Source organism: Chelmon rostratus, chromosome 14 (assembly GCF_017976325.1).
Source record: "Chelmon rostratus isolate fCheRos1 chromosome 14, fCheRos1.pri, whole genome shotgun sequence".
NCBI classification, from domain to species: domain Eukaryota; kingdom Metazoa; phylum Chordata; class Actinopteri; order Chaetodontiformes; family Chaetodontidae; genus Chelmon; species Chelmon rostratus.
Window position 1 is genome coordinate 1,661,178 of NC_055671.1, and position 16,466 is coordinate 1,677,643.

The following is a 16,466-nucleotide window of genomic DNA, read 5'->3' on the forward strand; positions in this document are numbered from 1 at the left end:
ATTTTGTCCCTGGATGGAAAGTCAGTCTCCACATGTGACTGTATGAGTAAATTTTACTACACACACAAGAAATATGGGGAGTTATGCTAAAGTTAAGAGGACATATTCACTGGCATCAAAGAACGAGTTTGGTTGGAATACTTTGCTGAGCATCAGGTTCAGTGCACTGGTTCCTAATGAAGACATACATCTTTAAGATGGCTCACAAATATAGAGATTCATTCAATGCACTCTAGCTTTTAACAAAAATTACTCAAACGGGAGGAAATGATTCATATGTTGGGGACTATTTTCAGTGGTGGATTATTTCACATTTGGTGCTCTGGTGAGTACTTGGGGCAGCAGGATGGTGTGTGAGATTGAGTCAAAATGAACTACAGCATGTGTTCATGTTAATGACCCAGTGCAACAGTGTGGCTCACTGATGTGCTTTTAATAGTTTTAGGACAACAATAAGGCTCTATGCACAGAGGAAGAAGATATGTCAGGCTTTGATAAAAAAACAAGATACATTCATTCATTGTTGGCTTGGGTTTGGTTCAGTTGATTTGTTTATAATAAGAAAAATAGTGAATATCACCAGACTTATCCTTACCTAATAAATACTCTTACCTTGAACATTCAAGCCATCGACTAACCTTAACTTAACCTTGACTGCAAATGTCCTCACAAGAACAGTGGACTCTCACGAGTCAGTCCTCACAAGTGCAGCTTAGCTAGACCAAACACATGGGTTCACACACATCCATATGTACACCGCAGGCTGTGAAAGAGTGTCAATACTCTGAGAGCATCTCGTCCTTCAGCACTGGCACGCCAAACAATAACATCTGAATAATGATTTCTCACTGAACACAAAGATAGACTTAGGTCAACACAAATCAAAAACTAAGCCAAACACAGTCACATTTTACACCAGCTCCTCACTAATTCAGCACCAAAGTGTGGAATCCAAACTTTTGACCGAAGGCTTGCCTGACCCTCTGCTCTTCAAAGCCCTCATCAAAGCACCAAACACACTACTGACTCTCTTGTGTTTCCACATTGTCAAGGGTGCTGCTTTTTTATATTTAAGTATCATTACTCAAATTCAGTTACCATGGTGACACTTGAGGAGGTGTTTCTGCCCTTGCCAGTGAAAAAAAAGATAGGTAATTGGTAGTCTCCCTTTGTTTCCGTGGCAACAATAACTAAGCCCTACCATCCGCTCCTTTTTTCCTTTTCTTTTCTTCCTTTCTCTTCCCATCCTGGTGTTCACTGTGAAGGTAAATGTGGACCTGTCGTCCCTGTTGGACAGTGAAGACAAGAAGTCCAAGAATAAGAGGGGTGTCCTGCCCAAGCACGCCACCAACATCATGCGCTCTTGGCTCTTTCAACATCTCATGGTGAGGCAAAGAAGAAGGTCTAGTCTGTAAGAGTGTGTGTACATTCCTCTGAAATGATCACCTGCCTTCCCAAGGGAAGTGATAGCCTTAAATGCAGAGCAGGAAAGGATGTGTATGGGATGTATATGGACATTGGACAGTTTACTGAACTGTCGGAGAGTAGGAAATTCCAGCGTTTACAGGTTTGATTTGTCTGTTTTAACATGAGAAGTCAGTATTAAGTTAAACCCAACAAATTCTTTCTTCTTCCAGCACCCATACCCAACAGAGGACGAGAAAAGGCAGATTGCAGCACAAACAAATCTAACTCTTTTGCAAGTAAACAACTGGTAAGATGCTATGCTCATGTGTACATGCAGACAGAAAGACACTCCATGTTATTGTAGTGGAAATATGACCGGAGACTTTGCTTGGATTGAGTGAGTACAGAGGAGCTCATCAGCACATCGCTGACACGGTGGCGCCATCTCCTGGTCATATATGTCAAGTAGCTTACATTTGACAAACACTTTATATTTTTGTTCATCAGGAACGGGATTTTTTCTGAAAATTCAAAACATGAAGGTTGAAAGAAAAAAAATTGCTAATTTATTCAACCTTTTTTTTCAAGCTTTTTATCCACTGATAGGTGAAGATAATAATATTTTGAAAAGTTGGTTGTAACTTTGCATGTTTTGTATTTCTAATGTTCTTTATTTCTTTTTCTCTTGTAAAGTTTTACATTGAGAATAAATAGTGTGGTACAATTTTAAATGATGAGGTTAATGTTGCTTTGTCTGCTTGAATCTTTTGCGATACATAAGTCTGACCAGTGGACTGTGACACCACTCTGATGAGATTTGGTGAATAATTTTGGATTAACTTTCTCTGAACCTCACACTGTTATGGACCTCGCTGTGTGTTCATTCTCAAAGTTAGTCAATGTTGTGCATTCACTCTTCCCAAACTTCCCTTTCTCGTTCTCACAGGTTCATCAATGCTCGTCGGCGTATCCTCCAGCCTATGTTGGATGCCAGTAACCCAGATCCAGCGCCTAAAGCGAAGAAGATGAAATCCCAGCACCGCCCAACACAGCGCTTCTGGCCTGACTCTATTGTGGCGGGAGTTCTGCAGACGCACAGATCTCAAACAGGAAACAACGCAGACAGTATGTCAGCACTTTTTCTCAAGAAATAACAAAACACAAACACAGTTTTCCTGAGTTCCTAAATTCTTCTTGTTATTTAAATGCATGCATGAAAGGTTGAGAAGTATAATGTAATCTTTGGTGTTTGAATCTTAACCACAAGGTGACAGTACTGACTCTTTTTTTATTTATGTGAGAAAATATGAAGGCAAAAGTCAAAAACAAAGAGTTTCAGATTTTTTAGTGAAATCATGAAATTCCCTTTACAGTCACGTAAAGGGAGTGTCTGATTTTTCATGTCAAGGTCCATTTTAGGTCCAAGATGTTTGCCCCTATATCAGATTATGCTTCAGTGTAGTTTTCACTGTGGAGATAATTTATACCTTGGTTGCCTGAAATACTAGCCAGGCACACAGGTGGATATAGAAATCTGACAGATGTGCCCTTTTGTTAGAATAGCTTTGGTTTGTCATTGGGTTTACAGCAGCATGGCACCTCCTAACCCCGCCTCTTTCCCTGCCTCCTCTCAGACCCGCTGAGTATGGACAGCCTCCAGTCGCTGTCATCAGACTCAGCCACCCTGGCCATGCAGCAAGCCATGCTGGGAGCCGATGACTCCATGGATGGCACCGAGGAGGAGGATGAAGAGGAAGAGGAGGAGGAAGAGGACGAAGGAGTGGAGGAGGAAGAAGAGGAAGAGGACGGGGAGGAGGAACACGACAGGGGGAGGCAAATCTCCAGCGTCGGAAGGAGAGATCTGAGCATGGAGCACAGAGAGGAACTGGAGTAGTCAAAAGGAGGGAAAGACTATCTGAACTTTGACCTCGGTTGACCTCTAAGGAACAGCCTCATTCAAACTCAACTGGGATGACTCGAATGCTAAGTGACTCATGAGAGCATTGAAGGGCATACAGTTTTAGGTTTTCTCCAAATTCATCATGGACTCTTCTGCAGAGCCACCATGGAGGCTAATCGGACACAATGACCACCATGATCATGATTATAGAGGACAAATATTAGTTTAATGGCGAATATGTGTTGATTCTTTTTAATATAGTATGTTTTCATGCAGTGGGCTCTCGAAATATTTGGATAGTAGCACATTTTTTACTCTATAGCTCCTGTTGTTTGTGGAACGAAATGGCACAGGAACTACAAAGTTGAAAAGGTTACTGGCAGTTTGAGACTGAGGGCTGTTAGAGCAACAATGATTATGTTTGATGCTTTCAGAGAGCCATGACATTGTGAGGCTCTTTTGACTTCAGGTTGAAGTGAACTGAAAAGAAATGCTGGACAGGAGAAAGAGGAGTCTTATACATTAAAAAATAAAATCCTCTGACTGTATGTAAAAAACAGGTTACTTAATTGAATGTAATCTGTCCAAATATGCCTGCGCCATGAAATGAGCTACAGAAACATTTCATGTGACCCTCAATATTCAACCGGCAGTTTGCATTTTAACTTTACAGTTAATGTGTCATTTTGCTTCCTAAAATACGAGTGAGGAGCCAAAAGAGAGGAGAAAAAAGGTGTAATGCTGTCCAAATATCTGTAGAAGTGACTGTGTTGGCTTCCACTGCTGGGACATCATTCACGCCTTTTAATTGACTCATAGGTTCTCAGGTCGAACAACACTCGCTTTCGGCATGTCTCCTCCTCAAGAGAGAAACACTTGACTCGTTGCTGCAGCAAACCTTTTCGAGCATGACTTTTGAAACAATCTTAGTTTATTTTTCTCTTATCCCATGAACAAAAAAAACCCCTGTAGTAAACCAGTGTATACGGACTGCACATGTAGTATGTATGTTCGATTTTTCATATGTTTGCATTCTGGTGTTGAAGGTTTGCATATTTATTCAGATTTTATTTTGTGTGGCCTCAGAGGGTAGCTCAAGGAACAACATGACAATGACAGTTGCTTCTGCATATACTGTAGATGTTGAAAACTTCTGAATAAGGCTACTGTATTAGCTGGTGGCCGTGCACACACTTGACTTGACTCAACCATCAAATCTTAGAAAATCGCTTGTGTATTTTTGTGACGTTGGGTGATTCTGTCACAAAATAAAAGCATGGCAAGCACTGCCAGTTACCACAAACTGTCTCACCCGCATCCCAACATTGAGAGAGATCACACAGAAGATGGACAAAGTGTTTGGAATCCCCACTCGACAGAGCCAATGTCATTCACTGACAAACTTTTGTAAGGAAGACGACAATTTTGTGAAGGACTTTGAAGAAACTGTGAAACAATTTCAGCTCTCTGTTTTGTACTAAAACACAGAAATGGAGTCGCTCGTTTCTAATGTGAAGATGTCTAGAAAAAGAAAAACCATGTTATATTGAATGTTCTGATTGTTCATTGTGAAGTATGTTGCTCATTAATATTCTTTTCTCTATTACTTTTTTAAATGGATCTTCCAGAGCAAGTGACAGACAATAGGGAATATTTCTATTTCATTTGTACACTTTGTTGTCATAATCTATTGTGTTTCAATAGACCAATTTTAATAATTAAAACATGTAAAGGTACTGATTTTGACTTTGTCATATGGAAGTCCTGCATATGTTTATGCTGAACACATCCAGAGCCAGAAATTGCCAAACATGAAGTTGGCAGATTGATTCGTGAGATATTTAGAGAAGAACAAAAGGAAGAAAACAGTAGGCAGTTAGCATGAGCATTGTTCCCTGCCGCACATATCCAAGCCAGGATCACAATAGAGGAACACTTATGTCTGTGTGATACTTCTGAACCCTCTCAGGCCCGTCTTCATTGTGACACTTTTCCAGATTACAGAGTCAGTAGTCTAAATATTGGTTTTAACTTCCCTCGTTTTCCTGTCACATGTGTAGTCTCCCACCCACTGGTTACTGCTCTAGCCTGTGATTCAGCTCTCTGGGAGACGCCCACCCAAGCGCTCTCCCACCTCGTCAGCCAGCTACCATACAAGAACCCGACAGAGTCCTCGACCACGGGGTCTCAGCTTCCGAAATGTGCATCCTGCTCCCTCGGCCTTAAATGGTAATCACTCCAGTGGGTGTTTGCTGCGTGAAGTACCTTCTATTGTTTTTACACAGCTTGTATGCACCTGCCTCACAGCAGCAGCTCAGACTGAGACTGTGCCTTAAATCAACCACTGAATCCCCAAAAGACTTATTTTGTGGATGTCCCACACTTGTATTCCCTATATTCTCACATCATTTCCACACTGACATATTATGAGAACACAGAAATGTTCATGTGAGAAGAACTCACATTCTGAAGAAAGAAGTACTTTTCCTGAGCTCAGCACGTTATTTTCCAGTCCATGACCTATTCACATTGTAGAATATCTGCTGAATCACCATAGCGATGTATTGTGAGTGAAAGTCCAGTGCCTCCTTTAGAAAGGCCAGGCCTGCATACCTGCAGTGTTTTCTTTACCCTGAAAACATCCATCTTTGCAGCAACACTTATCAGTACCTCTGCTACTTCTCCTCCTTCAGCCATATCTTCTGGTAGGAGGAGTTTGAATTACAATGACCATTCAGAACTTTAAAGTAATTCTCTCTATTAGATGTAGGCAATATGTTAGGTACTTAATATTACCAGGAGTAAGCAATGCTCAAGAGTGCTCACATGTGGGAGGAAAATCACCCATATTTATATAAGTGATATAAAAAACTGTGCATAATCACAACATTTATTCCACACAGCACTTTGTGTACAGCAGGTCAGAGGAGCAGAGTGGCCAGTGGCCATGTCTAAACATCAGTTGGAAAGCAAGTGGGATCAAAAGAAAAATAAAAGAGTCTATTTTATACAGCAGCTAAGGTAGGTGTTTTCAGTTATTATAGGATGACCTTAGCTACAGCAGCATAAATGGTCATAAATCACTTAGTGTGTTTTCTATTTTTATTAATACAGAGTCAGGTGCCATGATTCAGTTCAGGCCAGCAGGGTGTGGTGTTCAATTAACACAAGACTTAATAATGAAAGAATGGCCAGATAAAAGACAGACAAAGATGTAAAAGATAGAGGTTTTTAATTTGTTATTTACTGGACAGGTCACCAGTTTGTCACAGGGCCATGTTCAGACAACAGCACAGCACTGGGGTGTTTGCAATGATGTCGATGTCCAACACAGGCCCTTACATTTATGTAAGTGTGATCTCCTAATACCTGAATGACAAAATAACCCTAACCCTTCAATTAATATAGCTGCAATAATCTTTTTTTGTTTGTTTTTAGTTACACTTGAGTTGTGTGTGAAAGGAGTTACTCATAGAGACAAACAAACAGTCAGCTTTGCAGAGCATCTTTCAGCTCATCACTTTGGTTTTATGGCTGTTACCGTTTTGGTTCACTCTCACTGCTCTCAGCAGCAGCGTTTCCAGCTGCAGCAGGCAGCTGTTCTCACCAAAAAAAATTAAAAAATCACTGAATGCTACCTGCCCATGTCCAAACAGAAAGACAAGCACAGTCAACATAGTGCAGCATTTAGCAGCTAAAGAGCCAGATATTGCCCACAAGAGTTGTCAGAGACCAAAAACAGAGCTAAAATGAGAGTCAACCATAGACTTGCATTCATCAGGTGAACACAAACATGAGTCTAGATGAACACTGACATTGTTTCACATAGGCTGGATGTGAACATAAGCAACTGTTTGTAATTACATCAGTCATATGGATCCCAATGGTGACACCGTGCCAATGTTGTGTTTACAGCTCGCTTCTGCTGCCCCCAGGTGGCCAGCCAAATCAGTTATTACAGGTTAAAGGTTTCTTTTAAATTTAGTTGACTGAATCTGTTTGCCTAAATTTAGAAAGATTGTGGTGAATGTTCAAAGTGATGCTTCATAGGAGCCAAATCAAGCTGGTTTCTGGTGTTTTGACTACAAACCCCCCCCCCCCCCGTTTTGTGTTGCTTGTCCTTTGCTGCAGTTCAGCCAGAAAACAATGTCACATGAAGACACTCTGCTGAAGCCTCATATTAGCATCAGCTGAACTTTTACACACAACTATGACTATGGACTTTGTCCCCCATCACTTACATTTGGATCAGTTTAGAAATGAATTGCTTCACAAGCTAAAGTTGTATGGACAGGAGGAATGATTACAGCAAGCAAAAACTGTGTTAAAGTACATGTGAATCTGTGACTACTGCTGTGGAACACATTTGGAACAATGTGACTGTCTTTAGTAAGTCAACGAGAGTTCAGTGCTGGTCCTTTCTGGTGAAAACAGCTGTCTGTGTACAGATCCATACTTCGACAAAGCATCAGCAAGACTGAACTCCACTCAACAAATCACAAGACGTACTGTAGCTCTCCTTGATTTCTATCACAAACAGTGAGTACAGATAAATCTAATACAGATCCCACGCGCTGGCCTAATGTTAAAATGTTCATTGCTTCTGTGTGTTTTCAGATTCAGAAACACTTGAGTTCCTCCCACCAACAGAGGTCCTGTACATCAGATCTACTCAATTATAAAATCTTTTTTACACACTCTTAGTTTTTCTCTCAACACATGTAATGCAAAGGTCAGAAACATGACCATCCCTGTTGTACGGTACAGTATCTCAGCTAGCAGTAGCTCCGAGGCTGAGGCTGCAGTAAAAATAGTCTCAAAATGACAGAGGCCGAAAAAGCCACTGGCGATGGTTGACTTGTTTGAAGTGGGCCACAGCCACCATGCCTCACAGTGTGGACACACCAGAGAAACACACATACACACACACACACTGCATGGCCCAGTGTTGGGTACTGGAGGTCTGCTGCAGTCAGTGCCATCTGGGCGCCTACATTCTCCCAGATGTCCTGCCTGTAATTAGAGTTAGACCCGGCTCGGCCTGGTCCAGCCCAGATCCAACCTCTCATTTACAGAGGTCCTCCCTGAATACTTAAGCAGCTTTCCAACTCAGTACAAGCCTTTAGAGGAACACTTTGGCTCTGCGTACATATTTCTAATAGTATCACCAAAGAAAGCTGGACGACTTCAGGTAAGGTGGTTTTAACTTCCATAATATGCTGAGGTCATTTCTGACTGAATTTACAGTCCACTACTGTAGAGGTTTTTGTTTATTACTGAGGATTTATTTGCATTTTGCCTTATTATATCAAATGTTTTGAAGAATGACAGATAGATCAAGATAGAGAACAGCAAAGGCATTGAGTCTGGTTTGGACTTCCAGCACTGAGAGCAATATCTTCCTTTCCTACTTGACTGTGTCAAAAAAACAACCCTTTTTCTTATCACTGGGTAGGTGTTCAAAATGTCCATCGCCCAGGCTGCGGCCAAGGCCATGCTATCTGATGCCCTGCTGCAGGACGGCCCCGGGATAAACCGGATCAGCCACCTGGAGCTCGAGCTTCCTCTGGACAAGGTCATCAAGTTTGTGTCTGTCGGCCTTCCACTGATGCTGGTGTGCATGGCCTTCGCCCGCGAGATCTCCCTGGGTGAGCAACTCTCTGTCTCTATGCTCATGCTTTTTTAAAACTATGTTAGGATATTGTTTTGTATTCCACTTGCTTTTGCCCCTAATTATACCCTATATTCCTGAGCGCTTATTTTTTATTCCGTGGTTGTGTTCTGGCTTCGTGGTTTTTCTGTGCTTCAGCTGCTCTTTCATGCAGTGTCCTGTACGTGTCCAATTCGTCCTTGAATTAATTATTATTTTCTCGCTAAACTATATTTAATTGATGCTGTGATAAGGAGGAATATCATACATGCTAATATAAATATACAGCACTTATTATTCCCGAGGCCCATGGTATTTAATTCAAAGTTAAAGGTCTTGAGAAAAAACAAAAAAAGTGACCAAAATGTGTTTTATTTCAGAGCTCAGTTAAAAGTAGTGAACCATGACATGTGAGCATGTCTGTGCTCTTTCCCAGCAGGCTTTTATCTTGGCACTCAGATACATCTCCTCATCCCTTACAATTCCTACTTGAGGAAACTAAATATTAAGAGCCATAACAATGAGAGCTGTAATTACACGGCACTTTCCTGAACAAAATTAGGGTGCTGTGAAGCGAGAGGGAGAAAACACTTAAATAATACCTATCCTAAAAGGACAGTATTAACTGCTGACTCTATAAAGACCTCCTCAGCATAATAGATACCACGATAGCAACAATGATATGACAACACAAAATTACTGAAAACACAAAATCACAGTTGGGTCCACCTCCCTTTATGAGTTCACTGACTGTTCGGCTGTTTTATTTACTGCCAGAAGTGTTTTAGACAAGAGTGAAAATATATGTTTGAATAAAATTTTGGTTTTTTTCACATGAAACATGCCCACAGCCTATTTATCCACAGTCATTTTAAGAACTCAAAAAGCATAGCAGACAATCCAAAGTATACGTGGCAAGTCTACTGTTGCTGAGGAGGCTGACTCCCCTGACTTTGAACTAGACGTCATCTCTTCAGAGCTGGTCTGCAATCAGTCTGGTGCTCCTGATGCTAATTGCCATGGGGGATGATTGAGAGCAGCGTTCACTAACTCTGGCACGCTCTAATTACAAAGCGAAGTTCCTCCGTGGCAGCTCCCCCCTATTTGAGTCAAATGAGAGGATATGTTGATTAACCAGAGGGGGGGCGTAGAACATGATGTTGTGCCGCGGTACGCGGCTCAGCTGATGGATCTTGGCTGCCTATCTGCCAGGTTGTCAGTTTCACAACAGTGCTTGATTGTGCTGCTGTCTGCAGTCTGGTTTACTTGCACCTGGACTCTCAGCCAAGAATTCTTGTACAAAGCACGAATGTGGGGATGATCTGCCAATGTTAATTGAGGAGTGGGAGTAGGCGATAGGAGCAGTGGCAGAATTTTAGGTTCCCTCTCTTTGCCAAATGGCTCACATGGGTGGGGAACTGAGGGGGAGAATATTTTACAAGATTTCATGAAAAGGCATGGGCTGTTTAGTATTTAGGGTGACTTGTCAACACATGCGCCCACACACACACTCACAAGCAAACTGGAAAAATAGATTCCCACAGTAAGCTGCATGAGAACATGCAGTGGTGTCAGTTTGTGTTATAACTACAGCACTCAACTCAACCTAAGCAAGTGCCACTGTCGCTCCCGTCATTAGACTTTTCAGCAAAATTGATGATCAAACTCTTGGGAAGACATTAAAGCACAAGACCAGCAACATTAGAGTCTCTTGGTATTTCACATTAAAAATGTGCTTCCACTTATTTATTTAGTATCACCATGTTTGTACAACTGGAAGCAGATTATGTGAATTACTCCACCATAATGCCTTTAGGAGTTTGTGAAGTAACACCTTTGGGGACAGCGAAAGTAGACAGTAGTAGTAGTAGCAGTAGATAGACAGCTTCAAAAAACCTCTTCAGAAATGATGTACTGTAACTGTTTTATTATATGGCTGTCAATAATGGATTATGATGAACCAAACACTGTCCTGTTCACTTCTTAGGCCATCTGTCCTCGCCATTAGCCTCACCATGTTCTAATCTACTATATGTCACTGCAAATTGGCCCAAATGTAAATGTAGTGTCAAATCAAAAGCATCACATACATTTGTTAGCTGAATTTTGCATATATTGTGGGTAACGAAATAATAGAAATGTTAACATTAACATGGCACACCGTAGGAGTCATTGGTTCAGAGTCTGTCCAAAAATACAAGCTGTAACCTCATCTTTCTGTAAATATCTACACAAGGTCACTTCTAAAATGAATATACTCCATCAAAACCTCAGCTGCCATAATTACATTTTAGGTGTCACTATCAATATGTTCAAATGTGGCTGATTAATGACACACATACACACATACATGTATACTTTGACCATATAATGGTTGTCTATAATGAGGTGGACTGGCAAGAAGAAATCACACCCTGAGTAAATTAGAGGGAGTATGTTTCTACTTACAGAAAGCTGGGCAGATGTGGAGGCTGCTTGTAAAAAATAGAAGATCCATGTTTCTGTTAGGTGGAGCACACATTTGGTGTGTTCCCTCCCAAGCCCTCTGTAGAAGGGTGGAGCCCTCTTTGGAAATGACAGATGGGTTTGGTGCATGAATACAAGTGGTTGGATTGCATGTGGTTATATCAAGGTGAACTAAATATAAGGTGGAGGAGCCCAATTTTGGAATGGAGGCCCCCAGGGTTTTAAATGCCAGGTTGCCATTTGGAAACATATGATTTCTTCACTGAAATTCTGTGAAGAAATGAAAAGAAAAGGGCATGCTGCTCACATGTACATGTCTGGCAGTGGACTCTCTCTCTCTCTCTCTCTCTGTGTGTGTGTGTGTGTGTGTGCATGAGAGAGAGAGAGGGAGAGAGAAACTGCTTACAGGCAAATTGACAAAGCAGGATCAACTGAAGATACAGGAAGTAATTCTCCATATTAACAGGTAATGTTAGAAATCAATATTTGTTTATTCTACAGGGCCTCAGATCAGCTGTTTCCCTCCCAGCAATTTCACCATCAAGCAGGCCAGCTATGTAGACACATACTGCTGGGACTCCCTCATGCATCATGAGTTTGACAGCGATGGGAACTTTGAGGAGCGTTCGCTCTGGGTACACAAAGTAAGTAGAGAGATTCTGATCAAGTTTGCTTTACTTGTAATTCCCGTCAAAACTTAAGTTTGAATGCCAAAACCATTCGTGCAGTATTCAGACCCAGCACAGTTGACGCTTCAGGCCCAGTCACAAAAAGTGGTTCTAAACCAGGACGTGTGGTTATTCATTTGTAATACTTTTCATGTGTAATATTGTTTATGTGACTCATCTGCCTCCTTCCACTCTTTCCTTCCACTTTCTCTCCCTCTGCATCTCCTCTCCGTCACTCTTTTCTCTCATTGTGCGTCCAGATGTTCCCTTACTCTCTTCTGGCCATGGCGGTGTTGATGTACCTGCCGGCTCTGATCTGGCGCCAACTCGTCATGCCCACACTGGCCTCGGACTTGCTCTTCATAATTGACGAACTGGACAAGTCGTACAACCGGTCAGTCCGACTGGCTCAGAACATTCTGGATATGCGCCAGAACACTAAGAACCCCCTGACATTTCAGGCCGAACTGAAAAGGTAAGAGACCAACGTCTGCTGGTTTACAGCAGGGATATTCACTGCTCTTTAAAAGTGTTTGAATCAAAATGTTTCCATATCCATGTTAATGTTTTAAATTAAGTGTTGATTTGTCCCTGAACTAGAATACGCCTTGCTAAATTAAACTTTACTGATTCCTGTAGAGAAACTGGGTCATTGCAGCACATAAAGGCAATCTGCCAGTCAGACATATTGCTCAGAGGTCAAGTGATCTTATGCTGTCATTTTGAATCGCTACATAAACTGGGAAAATGTGCTTTGGGAAAGTGAAGAATAAGGTTTTCCTCTTCCTCAGAAGCTAGCGTTGATATAATTTTGCACAAGGCTCCTCACTTCTAACAGTCGCAGTGGAGGGCAGCTGCAAGCAGCCAAAAGCAGAAGATTGTGGTTGGGTTGAGACGCTCCCAGCTGTGAAACATTAAGGAGAACATGGTGCTGAGTTTCTTCTCCTTGTTCAATTGCAGGGCCAAGAAGAAGCGCTACTTTGAGTACCCTCTACTGGAGAGATACATGCAGTGCAAACAAAACTCCTACTTCCTTGTTAGCATGCTTTTCTTGCGGGGCTTCCTCCTCCTGACCTTCATGACTGCTGCCTGTCTCTACCTGGCCTACTTCCACCTCTCCGCCTTCCTGCAGGACGAGTTCAGCTGCTTTGTCCGCACGGGCATGCTGCGGGATCAGAACTGGGTTCCTGAACTGGTTCAGTGTAAAATGGTTGGCCAGTTGGTTTTTCAGGTTATAAGCGTGGCCAATGGTGCCATCTATGTCCTGCTGGCTCCTATAGTCCTCTTTAGCCTGATCCGGCTCTTTGTTTGGGACACCACCTTCGTCTCTGTCTACGAGGTCCTCCCAGCCCTGGATGCTATCAACCACCGTAGACTAGGCTGCCCACTGAATGACCTCAATGTCCTTCTGCTCTTCTTGCGTGCCAATGTGGCACACCTGAAGTCCTATGGGCAGGTGAGGGCATTGTGCTCACTGGCACCACCACAGGTGGGCAACACCACTGCTGGGCAGGGCTTGAACGCAATGCTGACCCAAGAGGAGATGGAAGAGCGTGAAGAGGCTGCGATGGAGCTGGCAGAGGAGGTGGAGGAGGCCAAGGAGGAAGGGAAGCTCAATCTAGTAGATATCATGACTGTTCTGGGAGCGGCACAGGGAAGAGTGGTAAACTGCAGCGAGAAGAGGCCTCTTGTGGAGCAGAATATGAGTCTTGGTACCGTAACACTTATCTACACACTCAAACGTATTCTGCTGGTGGCTATTTTCGTCTACATTATTTGGGATGTACAGAAAATTATTAAGTGACCTTCAGACTACAGATACAGCCTCTGAAAATGACTGAAATTGCATAAAGTAGCACAAGCAGTTCTCACTGAACAGCCACAGAATACTGAATAGGGTCATGTTCAACCGTACGCAGTAAATTGACATAACATTGTTAGTCATTTCTTCCTCTTTGTTGTCTGTAAATGCATTGTTTGTTCTTTCTTAGTGAAACCAAACTGAACCGTCTATATTCCTAAGAGTTTTAAAAGCATTGGCTAATGTGGAGGAGAGAGATTTGTGGTACTTCCTAGCTCTAACTGCCCTCTCTGTCTCTTCACAGAGCCAAACCACCAGGGGTACCATGAGTTGAAGGAGACTGCACCATTTAGTCATTACTAGGCCTCCTACAGACCGAATCAATGTGATAACAATGGGGGGGTTGGCCACTCTCTACAGTAGATTTTCAAGAGTACTGTACCCAAAAAGACAGTGGACACCAATCAAGGGTTTCTGCGGTCTGAGGACAAAAAACTATTCTACAATTACAAGGCAAATTGTTCCGGCTATAAATGTCAATTTACAGCCAATCTGGATTTGTCAATTTTCAGAATCTGGGCATCTTTAGTTGCTGCTGACGTTCTGTCTCTTAGTTTGGTCCCATGTATTTTTAAAGAAGCCAGTGATTGCTGGTAGTAGAAGGAGATTGTGCAAGTGAAAGTGGCTGTTGTAATTATGGTGTGAGAACACAAAGCAAGTATGAGCAAAGTGATACCATATACCAAAAAACCTTACGTATGACAATCAAGAGACAGGAAAAAAAAAAAAAAAAAGAAAATTTCAGTGCCAACTACAGATTCCAGTATCAGATATTTTCTTTTCGTGAGGTAAGGGAGATGATATTGTATTTGTTCTGCTTTTCCTTTCTGCTTCCTTTTATTGTTATTTACTTCATCAGCAAATGAAATGAGGTTTGTCTTCCTGTGAATTAAAAAGTGTATTGTATTGTATGTAATTCAAAATAAATGAGGTTTGTGTAATTACTGGTGTTTTCATCATCAATATCCTCAATAATCTGTTATTGCATTAATTTCCACAAGTTTGCATTTCTGCAGTTGCATAATTTGCATTTAGAAAGTGGATTTGTTTGACAAACCAGCTTCCTATGTAATACATTAGAAAATCAAACTGAATTATCCATTTGGGGACAGCAGAGAGCCACTTGACTTTTCAGGGCTTTTATTTTTGGTACATACAATCTCAGAGCTGCAGGAACTTTAGAACTACTGTTTCTGTGTGCGGATGTCTATTGTGTCTGTCTACAGTAGGCTGACATTGAATAGGCAACATATTCTCATTGAGAGTTATACTGTATTCTGTTTGCATTATTGTATGATTTGTCAGTGGCATCATAGTTGTATTTAAAAGCACAAAATGTTTTATTCAAAAGCGCTAATTTTGCATATCAAATTTATTAGAATGAGGCATGGAGGGTGTGAAAAAAGCAGCCGTGCAACACATCTACCTAGCGCCATTTGAGGGGAGGACCTGCTGGATGCAAATTAGAGGGCCACTGCCTCTCTTACATGAATGAGCCTTGGCAAAAAATATATGAAGCAAACTGTTCTACTTGTGCTGTCATGTGTGACCGTTCTGTTGCTGTGCAGCAACAGTGTCCACGGAACAAAGTATGCAATTATTTTGATGTAGTCGAAGACAGAAAAGGCCGGCGAGTTGCCTAGTGCGTAATAGGGGGCATGTGTGTACAGCAGGAATGCAATGTGGATCTGAGATTTATAATGAACAAGTGCCCCCTTTGGAAGTCCAATTACAAATGTCTGGGTTTTTAAGGGGGGTTGAAGAACTTCACGTTACTGCAGAAAATGTCATTGTTGAAACAGGAAGTCACGGGTCATGGACCGCTTTATAGTCAAAACATTTTCATCTTTTGGATATTCTCTGTGCTAAAATAATGGTTGGGCTGTCACGTTGCTCCACTCTACAACTTAAAAGAATATCTGATGATTTTCCTTGTCATCACCAGTCATGCATGTCATCCCATCCCCCATCATCCTTCTGGCACAGAGCGAGAAAAAAGCCAGACAGATGGTGATAATGAATGTTCTCAAATGTGTTTTTTGAATGGGAGCTAACTTGATTCAGAGATTAACACAAAGGCAAAAAAACATAAGCCTTTGCTGTCTGGCTCAGGCCACTTGAGGGCATCATTGAGTTATGCTGAAACTACACTGCCTGTATTGTTTTTTATAGCTGCAATATATTAATTTAGGGCTGCACCACAAGTGGGGTCACTGCTGATATTTATAATTCCTGTAATCAAAACAAAAGAGAATGCAGTCTCATTCAAATCAGCTTTATCAGACGTTCACCAGGTCCAGGCGTCTCTGCCAGAGTCTGTAAAAGCTTCTGTGCTGCAGCCAATTTCCCAGAGTCAGTAAGTGTGAGGAGGCTGCTGTTGCTGTGATTGGAGCACTGCCTTTTGGAATCAAGAAATTGCTGGCAATCTTCAGTGAGTTCAGCTATGTCAGCAGGCTGGACACCAACTACCACTGTTTGCACTCAACATCCCAAAATGTTGAGCATAATGCTCAC

General features: G+C 41.9%; 2 protein-coding genes across 3 annotated transcripts in view; both read left to right on the top strand.

The window, feature by feature from the left end:
* The window catches only part of pknox2 (pbx/knotted 1 homeobox 2), a 65,799-nt gene extending 62,227 nt beyond the window's left edge, over positions 1 to 3,572 (top strand). Inside the window, exons 8-11 of the mRNA XM_041952194.1 lie at positions 1,266 to 1,385; positions 1,638 to 1,714; positions 2,354 to 2,532; positions 3,042 to 3,572. Of these exons, the coding sequence (XP_041808128.1) occupies positions 1,266 to 1,385; positions 1,638 to 1,714; positions 2,354 to 2,532; positions 3,042 to 3,301 (636 nt within the window). The 3' untranslated portion in view covers positions 3,302 to 3,572. The remainder of the gene's footprint in view (positions 1 to 1,265; positions 1,386 to 1,637; positions 1,715 to 2,353; positions 2,533 to 3,041) is intronic.
* Positions 3,573 to 8,469: 4,897 nt separating this feature from the next.
* panx3 (pannexin 3) lies at positions 8,470 to 14,585 on the top strand. 2 transcript variants are annotated; one of them, XM_041952197.1, is made up of 6 exons: positions 8,470 to 8,498; positions 8,763 to 8,955; positions 11,925 to 12,067; positions 12,352 to 12,566; positions 13,052 to 13,803; positions 14,197 to 14,585. In XM_041952197.1, exons 2-6 carry the CDS (start codon positions 8,772 to 8,774, stop codon positions 14,253 to 14,255), a joined length of 1,353 nt encoding a protein of 450 aa, XP_041808131.1. In that variant the 5' UTR covers positions 8,470 to 8,498; positions 8,763 to 8,771; the 3' UTR covers positions 14,256 to 14,585. The 2 variants fall into 2 exon arrangements, with proteins under 2 accessions (XP_041808131.1, XP_041808129.1); XM_041952195.1 differs by lacking the exon at positions 14,197 to 14,585 and having other exon boundaries at positions 13,052 to 13,895.
* The last annotated feature ends 1,881 nt before the right edge of the window (positions 14,586 to 16,466 follow it).

What these genes read in the sequence shown, in the direction of transcription:
- panx3 (XM_041952195.1), top strand. Translation starts at nt 8,772, where the DNA reads ATGTCCATCGCCCAGGCTGCGGCCAAGGCCATGCTATCTGATGCCCTG. An exon ending in CGCCCGCGAGATCTCCCTGG is followed by an intron (nt 8,956 to 11,924) that starts GTGAGCAACTCT and finishes TTTATTCTACAG; the next exon opens with GGCCTCAGATCAGCTGTTTC. An exon ending in GTTCGCTCTGGGTACACAAA is followed by an intron (nt 12,068 to 12,351) that starts GTAAGTAGAGAG and finishes TTGTGCGTCCAG; the next exon opens with ATGTTCCCTTACTCTCTTCT.